Source organism: Lithobates pipiens, unplaced genomic scaffold (genome assembly GCF_037356315.1).
Source record: "Lithobates pipiens isolate NorthernLeopardFrog02 unplaced genomic scaffold, aLitPip1_a1.2 Scaffold_16, whole genome shotgun sequence".
Lineage (NCBI taxonomy): Eukaryota > Metazoa > Chordata > Amphibia > Anura > Ranidae > Lithobates > Lithobates pipiens.
In genome coordinates, this window is record NW_027507748.1 from 431,842,005 (window position 1) to 431,855,466 (window position 13,462).

Sequence of the window (13,462 nt, forward strand, 5' to 3'; positions counted from 1 at the left end):
TGGTTTAAATACTAGACTATCCGGAATTCCCCCTATCCAGAATGGCCCAGGAAACAGCTATCCCAGAATATGAAAAAAAAATACAAAATGTACAAAATGTATAATATATATATATATATATATATATATATATATATATATATATATATATATATATATATATATATATATATATATATAATGCGTTACCTCATTGCCGCAAGGTAAGAGGCCACTTTAGTTGGACTTCATGATAGACTTGCAGCTTACACAATTGAAGATTTGCACAGGCTATTTGCACATATTGCACATTTGCAATTTTGCACATTGTTTTTCACTACTGCGTATTGTATATTTTCCAGTGGCATTAGCAATTTATTCATGCACTTTGCACTGCCCTGACTACTGTTTGGAATTCATCTTTTAATTTATTTTACGATTTTGTATTCACATTGTTGATTTGGCCCTACTGAAATTTCCTATATACTGCTACCTTTAGCAGTGACTTTTTTCCACTTTGTTGGGAACAGTGCAGCACCACCTTTCTTTGATTCTATTTATTATGGGTAGGGTTTCGATTCTTATTCGGTGCCTGCAGCAGTTCCATTACCCTCCTTATATGGCAGCGCAGGAATAACTAACTATACAGCACCAACATATATGCACAATTGCGGTATTGATGCACTAAATCCAAACAAATATGTTCCATCACCTCGTCCTACCTCAAAATCGTCACTTAACCCAGGACCCTGTATTCACTATATCTGGTCTCCCACAGTACGCAGAACATGGAAATGTAATTGTTTTAGTAAATATAAACCGCTAAATGCTTTTTCTCATTAGCGGTATATAGCAGTTTTGTTACATTTATCAGAGTCTGGCCAAGCAGTTGTTAAAGATTGTAGGAGGGGTTTTCATTTTGCTCTGACTGTCCTATGAGGCTGCATGACCCCTGACTTTGTCTTGACAGTGGCAATTGGCTCTGTGCTGATCAAATGAACTGACCAAACCCCTCAAAAAAAAAAAAAACTGAGCATGTGCAGAGTGTCCCCAAGGCTCTATTCTATCAGCAGATGGAATTGGGGCAGTAAAAAGGGGAGGATCAGAGGAGATGGGATCTAACAGCGTTTTAACACAATGCAGAGGATTAACCTCTCCCTTAGGTTCCACAGTGAATATGACAAGCATGCTTTACTGCATGGACATAATGATTTTACTGTTGTGGGTTTAGTAACACTTTAAGTACTATTGCATACTCCTAACTGTGCTATATGCCCTATACTCCATCAGGGTTACACGTTTCAAACTCTGCTGTACATTCTCTGCTCTACAGCCTCAGTGGGATGTGCCCAAGATTATACTCAAGCACATTTTTTCTAGAAATAGGTTTAGATTTTCACCAGAGCTGTATCATTTTGATAACGTCAAAATAAAGCACAAAAGTCTTAAAAATATCTAAGAGCTGCAAATGCAGAAGGTCTTAAATGGGAAGAAAAACAAAAACAAAAACTATATGGATGATAGCTTACCTCTAGCTGGTGTCTGCAGAGGCTGTGTAGATGTTGCTGATGAAGTAGAGACTAAAGGGTTTTGCAAAACCTTCTGTTCCAATGGCTTCAGGGAAACGGGTGTACTTTCTTTGCTACTGTAAGACTTTGTTTCTTGAGTACCCGGGGTAGGTTGAGGATAAGGTTTGCCATCCTCTTCATTTTGAGGCTTTGAAGGATTGAAACTGAAACCAAACAATGTACTGGCTCCAGAAGAATTCCCAAAAGTAAAAGCCTTCTTCTCTGTACCGAAGATATTCTTCACTACTTCAGAACCAAATACAAACTTGGGTGGGGACACCACATTTTTTGGTGTTTTGTCTGAAGCGCTTACAGTATCAGATTTTGCCCCAGAAGCAGGTGTTGTTACAGTTGGCAGATCAGTTTTCTCCTTTGTGGTTTCTTCCAAAATGGCTACAGCAGCCTTTCCACATGGTGAAGCCTTTGGTGTTGTGACACGAGTAGAAAAGGGAGGAAGCATGCCATCGTTTGACTGTGCAATCTTGGCTTCTTCAAAGATTTCCTTAAACAAGTCTGCAACCTCCTGATGTTTAAAACGTACAGCAAATAACTCTACATTCCCTTCACCTTCAGAAAAGTCATGTGCAGTCCATACCCATGCTCTCTCTGCCCCTTTCATTGGTTCCAGATGCATGTCTGGTATAACACGGTGGTTGGCGCACAATTTTAACACCTGATCTCTTCTCATTACTATTCGTGCTGCTTTGCTATCATAGCTCCGTAAAATCTTTAGGTCACCAATACCGCGCTCTTTCCACTGATTAACACCCTTATCAAATCTATAGAGTTTAGCTCTATGGCAGAAAAGTGTCTGCTCATTTTCTTCTCCACTGGTGACTTCAATAAGATCCGGTAAAGGTACAACAGGCTCAAAATACTGGCCATCACGTTCCTCCTCTTGTGTCACGTCAGATTCCTCATCAGTACCTACAGAAGTTCTGCTTTGGTTTAATTTGGTTGGTGACTTTGCAGGACTGGGTACAGGCTGAAAGCTGAAATTAAAGCCTAAAGTAGATTCTCCAAATCTGAAGAGATTACTTTTATCTGGACTATCTGTTAAAGGAGAGGCATATATGGAGTCTTCTAAATTGCCTTCAAGAGAACCTGGCCGCATATCATAAGTATCCCACTCATAGGTAGGTTCTGTGGATTCAGAGGTTTTCTTTATTAGACTCTCAGAAGTGCTAAGAGTTGCATCCCCTTCAGTAGATTTACTGTTGTCTGTTAAAAAGGTTTTCAGATCTTTAAGGCCAGTTTTCATTTCTTCTGCTTTCTTGATTAAGTGTGCAGTCCTTCCTGTATCTACCAGTTTATGGGGGGTCTGCAGAGGTATATCCAACAACAGGCGTTGGCACTCTTCAAATTTATTTTTAAATTCCTCAGCTTGTTCAGGCAATTTAAACTTTGCTGCCAACTGCTCTAATTTTGGATCCACATCAGAAAAGTCATTTGCCATCCATATCCAAGCACGGTCTGAACCAGACAATGGTTTCAGGTGCATGGTGGTTGTAATCCAGTGATTTGCACATACTTTCAGCACTTGTTCTCGTCTCATAAGAATTCGTAGCTTCCCATTTACCTCATTTTTAAGAATCTTTAATGTGCCAACTCCACGCTCTTTCCACTGGCTGCTGTCTGTATCAAACCGATATAATTTTACTCTCTGGCAATAAAGCGTTTTTTCATCTTCTTCTCCGGTCACAAGATCTACTTTATCAGGAAGCTGCACAACTGGCTCAAAATGTATGTCATCCCGATCCTCTGTTTTGTAAAGCTCTTCTGCAACCTCTTGCTCAGCAGAAGCACTTGCTTGATCAAATTTATCACTTTTGGAGACAAACAATTTTTCACCTGCACCAGAAAATCCTTTAAAATTAGGATCTTTTTTACCAAAACCAAACCCTTCTGAAGATTTGGCTAGCTCAGCAAAAGAAAAACCATCAGCGTTTGCAAAAATCTCCCCACTTTGTTTTTGCGTGTTTTCCTCACACTGCAACCCGATTTCAATTGATGGAACATCCTTATCACCACCCAAAGCAGCCTTCAATAGGGGAGCCGTTTCTTTAACTTGTTCTGTTTTATTTGGCTCAGCAGTACCAAATTTAAAAGAAGAGCTGAAAGGCATTGTAAAGCTGAATCCCTCTTTGGAAGCTTTACCATCTTCGCTTGCGCTTGGTGCTTTAAAGCCGGCGGACGATTTATCATCTGTTGTACCAAACTTAAAACCTTTACCAGTGAAATTGCATTTAAATCCAGTGGAAGGTGGCCCAAGTGACTCAGGAGGACTTGCTTTGTATCCTAATGCAAAGGCTGGCTTTGCCTCAGTTGCTGCAGTGTCACTTTTTGCGTTTGGGTTAGCAGCCTGGCAGGCAACACATGTGGCTGCTGAAGCTTCATTTCTGACCAAGCAGACCATACAATCCCACTGCCCTTGCTTTCGTGAAAACATGGATCCCAAGCTTCCATTTTGACTCTTACTGAAAGAGAAACCAGAATTCTGAGATGGAACACCTGCTGTATTACTTGTTGGTTGCTGTGGTTGAGGACTTTGACATGACAAACACTTTGAAACATTGGCTTCATTCCTAACCAAACAAATACTACAGTCCCATTGTCCTTCCTTCTTTGCAAACAAACCCCCAAAATCTTTTTGTGAACTACTTTCAGGAGCAACAAACTTGAAAGATGAAGCACATGTTGCTGTAGTCTGTGCACTGGTTGGATTTGGAGTTTGGCATGCGACACAAATTGTTGCAGAAGGCTCATTCCGCACCAAGCATATGTCGCAATCCCACTGTCCTGCTTTCTTTACAAAGGCTGAGCCAAATGAAGTGCTCTGTGAAGCTGCAGTATTTATAAAACCGGTGATGCTTTTAGGGGTTGGCAACCCACTACTGCTCTGGTTTGAAGGGTTACAGTGAATGCACTGTTTGTTTGCAGTGTCATTGAAAGTAGAACACTTACTGCAGATCCACTGTTCTTTGCCCTTTACAGGCTGCTCAGCAGAGAGGAGTTTGTTTGTTAAAGTATCTTTACTAAATGTGAAAGCAGAAGCCGACATGCTTAAAGAACCCTTTCCAGGGTTGGCCGTTTTTGGATCTTGTGCTGAAGAACCGAACTGCGATCCAAAGGAAAAACTTTGTGCAGCTGCAACACCTACCTTTATAGATTCTTGGTCAGGTTTAGGTTTCGTAACATCAGCACTGCCATCTGTACTTTGCAGTGATTTTTGGGCTGCTTCAAACTTTGCTTTGAAACGTGCAGCTTCTTCAGCAGTCTTGAAGCGAATTGCAAGTTGTTCCGATTTGGGCATTTCATCGGCATAATCATATGCATGCCAAACATAAGATTTGTCAGATGTGGCAAGTGGTTTAAGTTTCATATCTGGAGTTATTAAATGGTTTGCACAAATCTTCAGGACCTGCTCTCTTCTCATAAGCAAGCGTATCTTACCAGACACACGATGTCTCAAGACTTTAACATTTCCTACCCCTCTTTCCTTCCATTCTTTAGTGTCTGTGTCAAAGCGGAAAAGTTTTGCTCTATTGCAGAACATTTCCTCTTCATCCTCCTCACCTGTCTTCACTTGAATCTTCTCTGGCAATGGCACTACAGGTTCAAAATGTGGTCCATCCTCTTCAACTACATACTCACTTCCAACATCAGAGTCATGACTTTTGTTGTGTTCTTTTGTTGGAGGCACAAAAGTTGCTTTAGCAGAACTTTGGAAGCTAAATATATTATCTGCTTGATTAAATGTTGTGCTATTTTTATCTTGTATCTGATTTGATCCCTCTGGGAGGTTATTCAAGAAATTCTTCTCACCAAACCTAAACATGTTTCTTGAATCAGTGTCAAATGTCGCAGGCTTTATTCCCGGATCATTAATGGGTTTATCAGATGTTAGGAGCCGCAGCAAACACTCACTACCAGCATTTGCTGGTGTTCCACTTTGATTAGAAGAAAACGTAAAGTCCCCATCATTTGATTTGAAGTTCGAATTAAATTTAAAGGTAGGAGTTGACTGTAATGGTGCAGTAAATGGAGATGGTTTTGGTCCCTCACTTTGTATAGGTTGAACAAAACTGTTCTTTCCAAATTCTGCTTTAGCTGGTTGAGCTCCCAAAGCAGCCTTTGTGAAATACCCTGGCTCAGGAAGCGTGGGATTTGCAGTGTTTTGAGGTAAATTGTAATTGTAGAACTCATCAGTTTGAGGAGACAAAATATTTGTTGCAGGCGATTCAAAGCGAAGTGCATGGCCACACATGGCAGGGTTTTGAACTGGTGGTGTATGCATAGCGTACATGTGCTGCTGAGCTGCCATTCTGTTCCCTGGATACACAGAAGTCTGTGGGAACAAGAAACATAATGAGATATGGATTCTTTTATGCAAAATGTTACTTAAAAATCTCTAAAACTAGAGCCCAACTAAACCCAGAGTAGTTACTCAATTTCCGTTTAACAAAGTTAAAGTACAACAGCTGAGATTATTATATATATATATTATATATATATATATATATATATATATATATATATATATATATATATATATATATATATATATATATATATATATATATATATATATATATATATATATATATATATATATATATATATATATATATTTTTTTTTTTTTTTTCTCTCAATTTTAATTTTGCATTTCCCACCATAAAACACTTTTTCTGGAGCCCACTGAGGGGATGCAGGAAGTAAACGTTTCACCTTTGAGTTATACTGCCACCTGAAGGAGATTGGACACTGACAGGAGATTAAAAAAAAAAAAACACACCCCTGTAAAACAAGTGAATCAGTAAATACAGTAAAAATTAGGACACAAACACCTGGTGAAACAAGTGACAATATTCAAATCTTATTCCTAAAGTATTCAGAAAAAGTTCATATAAAAAAACAAAAAAAAAAAAATCCAATGAATGGTGTAAAAATTAAAAAATATGACTGTTCTAGTGATCTTCCACCACACGACCGTGCTTGTGCTTCCACTCCCCTTACAAAAAAATAAATAATCGCACTCGACAGCTGCATCTGCCTCATACTTTCATGTTTGGCTCAATTCGCCTTAACCCACTCATAAATGAGGGTTTAGATAGTATGACAAACCTCTCTTTTATTTCAAAATTATTTGCTCCACATGCAAATAAAATAACGCTTTAACAGTGTAATATAGTATTGAACAATTTAAAATATTTTACACTCCCACATCATTGCACTTACATGTGTCAAAAGCAAAACACGCCAAAGGTTGTCACATCACAGAAATCCATGCACTAGTAATTGGATATATAACTGTCATGGCGGAGCTAGGGTGTGCGGTAGTTGTATAGCAATATCACCCACTCTACTTCCCCGGTGCAGTGAGTCACGTATCCCAGCCCTATACTTTGCTCAGTTGATTGCCATATAGCCACGCCCCGACATGTTTCGTCATGAATGACTTACTCATGGGATGAATCCCGTGGATATAGGGCAATCAACTGAGAGAGGTATAGGATGGGGATATTTGACAAGCTGCACTGGGAAGTGTTTACCGGGGACGAGGAGTGGGTGAAATTGCTATACAACTACCGCACACCCTGGGTCCGCCGTGACCGTTATATATACACAGTTACTAGTGCATGGATTTCTGTCATGTGACAATCTTTGGCGTGTTTTGCTTTTGACATATGTGAGTGCAATGATGTGGGAGTGTTCAAGTTTTTAAATACATTGTTCAATACTATATTACCCTATTGGAGCATTCTTTTATTTGCATGTGGAGCAAATAATTTTGAAACGAAAGAGGTTTGTCATACTTGGCTGAAGTCTGGAATTCTATCTAAACCCCCATTTGCGAGTGTGTTAAGGCGAATTGAGCCAAACACGAAAGTGGGAGGCAAATGCAGCTGGCGAGTGAGATTTTGTAAGGGGATATATAAAATATTATATTATATTAATATACACATACATATACACATACATATACACATATACACACATTTTTGCATCAACACCATGTGTTGATATTATATATGCACAGTAATCACTGTAGTTATAGGTTTTTATATGCACAGGTTTGTTCAGAGCCATTTTTCCACTATTTTGATTAGAGGAGAAATACTGATTACACATTTGTTTTATTGAAGTGGCATCTGTAGTGGTGATTAGTATTTTAGGTTTTCACTTATTCATAAGCGCAGTGGGGGAACACAGGTGTGGGGGCGGAGTAGTTGTGTACAAACAGTTTTGGACAACTGTAAACCAGCACAAAATACTTGCCATACCCTTCTACTGCTAGAATACAGATTTTTGACAGTGTCCTAGGAGAATGGCCATTTACAGCTCTGTGTTAAAAAAATAACTAGCAAGCCTTGGTTTTGTAGCAAAGGAGTACCAACAGCATGATCATAAAAACACAAAGGTGTGGGACCGGTGTCCCTCAATGGGGTTCAAGAGAAGGATTTTATGGAGATCACAAAAATCCTATTTTCTTTGTTTACAGAGGGACAAGACTCACCTTTAGGATGTTCAAAAAGTAGGCCAACGTGTTCATGAAAAACAGCAAACTGGGACCTGCCTAAATAAATTTACAACCAAAAGCTGGAATCATATGATGCCACAACATCTACCTAAAAAAGCTTGGAGAATATTGAAACAGAAACCCAGATGAAGGCCTTACAAAGCTAGAATTATTGCAAAAAAATAAATAATTTTTTTTACATATCTTGTGGAGTGCGCCAAGACAGGACAGTGTGGCATATGATCCTTAAAGCGGAGCTCTACCCTAAAGTGGAACTTCAACTCAGCGTATTAAACAGGTATCTGCACCCACTTCTGGGCATAGCTAGCTGCACTGATCTCTGCTCCCTGTGATTGGAGCAGTGATCTGTAAAACACAGCCACACCCCCACAGTTAGAAACACGCCCCTAGAACACTTAACCCCTACACTAAACCTCCTGGTTAACCCCTTCACTGCCATTTACACAGGAATCAGTGCATTTGTATAGCACCAATTGCTGTATAAACAATGGTCCCAAAAAGGTCTTTAACCAGTTGCCGACCGCCGCACGCCGATGTACGTCGGTACAATGGCACGGGCAGGCATAAGGACATACATGTACGTCCCTTGCCTCCCGCGGGTCGGGGGCCCGATCGGGCCCCCGCCCGGTGCCTGCGGCGGTCGGTATTCGTTCGGGAGCGATCCCGGACGAGGGGACGGCCATTCATTCATGGCCACCCCCTCGCGATCGCTCCCGACGAATAGAAATCCCCGGTGACATCACTTCCTCTCCTGTAATGTAAACACAGGAGAGGAAGTGATGTATTCTCTCCTCCGTGTCGGTATTTTTCGTTCCGACACGGAGGAGAGCGGATCAGTAAGTTGCACCAACACTCACACACACAGTAGAACATGCCAGGCACACTCACACCCCCCCTTTACCCCCCGATCACCCCCCCAATTACCCCTGCCCCCCAGTCACAGTGACACCAATGTCATTTTTTTTTTATTTTTTTTTTTTTTTTGCATTGGTGTCATTTGTGACTGTAATAACTGTTAGGGCAGTTAGAGTTAGCCCCCTTTAGTTCTAATGTACCCCCCTAACCCCCCCAATAAAGGTTTAACCCCGTGATCACCCCCCGTCGCCAGTGTCACTAAGGCTGGGTTCACATTGCAGCGGTTTATGAGAACGAATGTGATTCGCACCGCACTGCAGTGCAAATCACATCCGATCTCTGTGCGATTCGAGTTCAGCCATTCGCCGCACCCGCCACACCCGCCGCAAATTCGCACGGGACCCTTTTTTTGGCCCGCAGCAGAATCGGATCGCATGGGTGTTCACACCATGCGATCCGAGTTTGCAGATCGCACTGCGATATGCGAACTGATCTGGGGGTGTCAGTAACATTTCACTGACACTCCCAGCAGTTCGCATAGGGCAGTGTGAACTGCCGCCGGGAGGCATGCGATGCGGGAACCCGCCGCGGATTCGCGGCGTTTCCGCATCGCTCCAGTGTGAACCCAGCCTAATAAGCGATCATTTTTCTGATCGCCGTATTAGTGTCACAGGTGACGCTAGTTAGGCAGGTAGGTATTTAGGTTCGCCGCAGCTTTTTATAGCGCCAGGGACCCCCATATACTACCGCATAAAGCCCCCTGATTGCCCCCTAGTTAACCCTTTCACCAGTGATCACCATATAACTGTTACAGGTGACGCTGGTTGGTTAGTTATTTTTTTATAGTTTCAGGGCACCCGCCATTTATTACCTAATAAAGGTTTAACCCCCTGATCACCCGGCGGGTGTCATTTGTGACTAATAACTGTTAGGGCAGTTAGGGTTAGCCCCCTTTAGTTCTAAGGTACCCCCCTAACCCCCCCAATAAAGGTTTAACCCCGTGATCACCCCCCGTCGCCAGTGTCACTAAGGCTGGGTTCACATTGCAGCGGTTTATGAGAACGGATGTGATTCGCACCGCACTGCAAATCACATCCGATCTCTGTGCGATTCGAGTTCAGCCATTCGCCGCACCCGCCGCAAATTCGCACGGGACCCTTTTTTTGGCCCGCAGCAGAATCGGATCGCATGGGTGTTCACACCATGCGATCCGAGTTTGCAGATCGCACTGCGATATGCGAACTGATCTGGGGGTGTCAGTAACATTTCACTGACACTCCCAGCAGTTCGCATAGGGCAGTGTGAACTGCCGCCGGGAGGCATGCGATGCGGGAACCCGCCGCGCATTCGTGGCGTTCCCGCATCGCTCCAGTGTGAACCCAGCCTAATAAGCGATCGTTTTTCTGATCGCTGTATTAGTGTCACAGGTGACGCTAGTTAGGCAGGTAGGTATTTAGGTTCGCTGCAGCTTTTTATAGCGCCAGGGACCCCCATATACTACCGCATAAAGCCCCCTAATTGCCCCCTAGTTAACCCTTTCACCAGTGATCACCATATAACTGTTACAGGTGACGCTGGTTGGTTAGTTATTTTTTTATAGTTTCAGGGCACCCGCCATTTATTACCTAGTCTCACTAGTGTACCCCTAAATTTAGGGGTGTCTACTTTCCAAAATGGGGTCATTTGGGGGGGGTTTGTGCCATCTTGGCATTTTATGGCCTTCAAAACTGTAACGCCCTTAGAAAGCCTGAAGGCGGTGCTTGGTTTTCGGGGCCCCGTACGCGGCTAGGCTCCCAAAAAGTCCCACATATGTGGTATCCCCATACTCAGGAGAAGCAGCAGAATTTATTTTGGGGTGTCATTTCACATATGCCCATGGCATGCGTGAGCAATATATCATTTAGTGACAACTTTGTGAAAAAAAAAAAAAAAAAAAAAAAGTTTGTAATTTTCCCGCAACTTGTGGCAAAATATAAAATATTCCATGGACTCAACATGCCTCTCAGCAAATAGCTTGGGGTGTCTACTTTCTAAAATGGGGTCATTTGTGGGGGTTTTGTGCCATCTTGGCATTTTATGGCCTTCAAAACTGTAATAGGTAGTGAGGAGTGAAATCAAAAAATTACGCCCTTAGAAAGCCTGAAGGCGGTGCTTGGTTTTCGGGGCCCCGTACGCGGCTAGGCTCCCAAAAAGTCCCACATATGTGGTATCCCCATACTCAGGAGAAGCAGCAGAATTTATTTTGGGGTGTCATTTCACATACGCCCATAGCATGTGTGAGCAATATATCATTTAGTGACAACTTTGTGTAAAAAAAAAAAAAAAATTTTTTTTTTTGTCATTATTCAATCGCTTGAGGCAAAAAAATAAAATATTCAATGGGCTCAACATGCCTCTTATCAATTTCCTTAGGGGGTCTACTTTCCAAAATGGGGTCATTTGGGGGGGTTTTGTACTGCCCTGCCATTTTAGCACCTCAAGAAATGAGATAGGCAGTCGTAAACTAAAAGCTGCGTAAATTCCAGAAAACGTACCTTAGTTTGTAGATGTGACAACTTTTGCGCAAACCAATAAATATACAATTATTGACTTTTTTTTTACCAAAGACATGTGGCTGAATTCATTTTGGCCTAAATGTATGACTAAAATTGAGTTTATTGGATTTTTCTAATAACAAAAAGTAGAAAATATCATTTTTTTTCAAAATTTGCGGTCTTTTTACGTTTATATCGCAAAAAATAAAAATCGCAGAGGCAATCAAATACCATCAAAAGAAAGCTCTATTTGTGGGAAGAAAAGGACGCAAATTTTGTTTGGGTACAACATTGCATGACCGCGCAATTACCAGTTAAAGCAGCGCAGTGCCAAAGTGTAAAAAGACCTCTGGTCATTTACCAGCAAAATGGTCCGGTCTGAAAGTGGTTAAAATGTCCGATGTGTCCGCCATAATGTTGTAGTCACAATAAAAAAAAAAAAAATATTATATATATATATATATATATATATATATATATATATATATATATATATATATATATATATATATATATATATATATATATATATATATATATATATATAATAATTTGTTGATCGCCGCCACTAATAAAAAAAAAAAATATATAAAATAATAAAAATGTCATAAAACTATCCCCTATTTTGTAAACACTAACTTTTGCGCAAACCAATCGCTTATTGCGATTTTTTTTTTTACCAAAAATATGTAGAATACGTATCGGCCTAAATTGAGGGGAATTTTTTTTTATATATTTTTGGGCGCAAAAAATAAAAACCGCCGAGGTGATCAAATACCACCAAAAGAAAGCTCCATTTGTGGGGAAAAAAAGGACATCAGTTTTGTTTGGGAGCCATGTCGCACAACCACACAATTGTCAGTTAAAGCGACAGTGCCAAATCGCAAAAAGTGTTCTGGTCTTAAGCCAGCAAAATGGTCCGGGTCTGAAAGTGGTTAAAACGGGGTTTCGGTAAAACAAATGTACATAAAGGGCCCTCGCAATCTTCTACCAGTGCCCACTGGCCACTCACCTCACGCCAAAACCCGTTTTATCAGCGAGTCAAAGCAAGCTATTCCTTTTATGGATTTGATCAGATCTGCATTTTGTTTTTTACTCAGCTCCTCGCATTACAGGTGCATATAGGGAATAGCGATATATTGAACAGAACTGAAAGCATCTCAAAAACGTTATTCTAATAAAAAAAAACATATACACTCACAAAAGTGTCACTTAGCTGTGTCAGCTGGAAAAGGCTTGAATAATCACATCAGCTTGCCCCCATGTAGCTCAGGGTGGCCGTGGGATGACATCAGCAATGAGGCTTCTATCCCCATAGGAGGATGGCCACGAGATGCATCCCATGGCAATCCTGCGCTACATGGCGGCAAGCCAATGTGATTATACAAGCCCTTTTAAGCTGGCATGGCTAAGCGCCACTTATGCAAGTCCATATCTGTATATTTTTAATCAAAATAAAGTTTTTAGGAGACTGAGCACTAGATGTTTTAGGTTCAATTCCACATATCCCATATCTGCACCTGTGATGCGAGGTGCTAACGGAATACAGATCTTAGCAAATCCCTGAAGGCAACAACTTGGTTTGACGCAATGGCAGGGCTGGTAGAGGGGGATGGGGTCAGGCCAAGGAGGCACCTGCTCTGGGCAGAGTGTTGAGGGGGGCTCAGGGGCTTCAGCTTCTCCTTATCTCAGTGACAGGCACAGTTGTCACCCAAAATGACCTGGCCAAAGTTGTTGCCATTTTCCAACAACTTCTGTCTCCACCCGCTGGCCTGCCCACCCACCACCTGTAACGCTTGCTTCTGTATTCTTTCAACATTACTCTGCGTTTTCTGAGTTTCTGTCCATGCCGCGCCCCCCCCCCCAAATCTATAGCACTTCCCTAGACATTGTGCTACAGGTCTAACAGGTGGTGGGCGGGACAGAAGCTGTCACAAAATGCAGAGACTAGATGCGGAATGATGAAAGAATGCTAAAGCACTAC

At 41.5% G+C, this 13,462-nt stretch overlaps 1 protein-coding gene across 1 annotated transcript in view; it reads right to left on the reverse strand.

Annotated features, from left to right (window-relative positions):
* LOC143983192 (E3 SUMO-protein ligase RanBP2-like) overlaps window positions 1-13,462 on the reverse strand; it is a 183,796-nt gene that overhangs the window by 85,273 nt on the left and 85,061 nt on the right. The window contains exon 20 of the mRNA XM_077482612.1: window positions 1,509-5,895. Coding sequence (XP_077338738.1) covers window positions 1,509-5,895 — 4,387 coding nt within the window. The remainder of the gene's footprint in view (window positions 1-1,508; window positions 5,896-13,462) is intronic.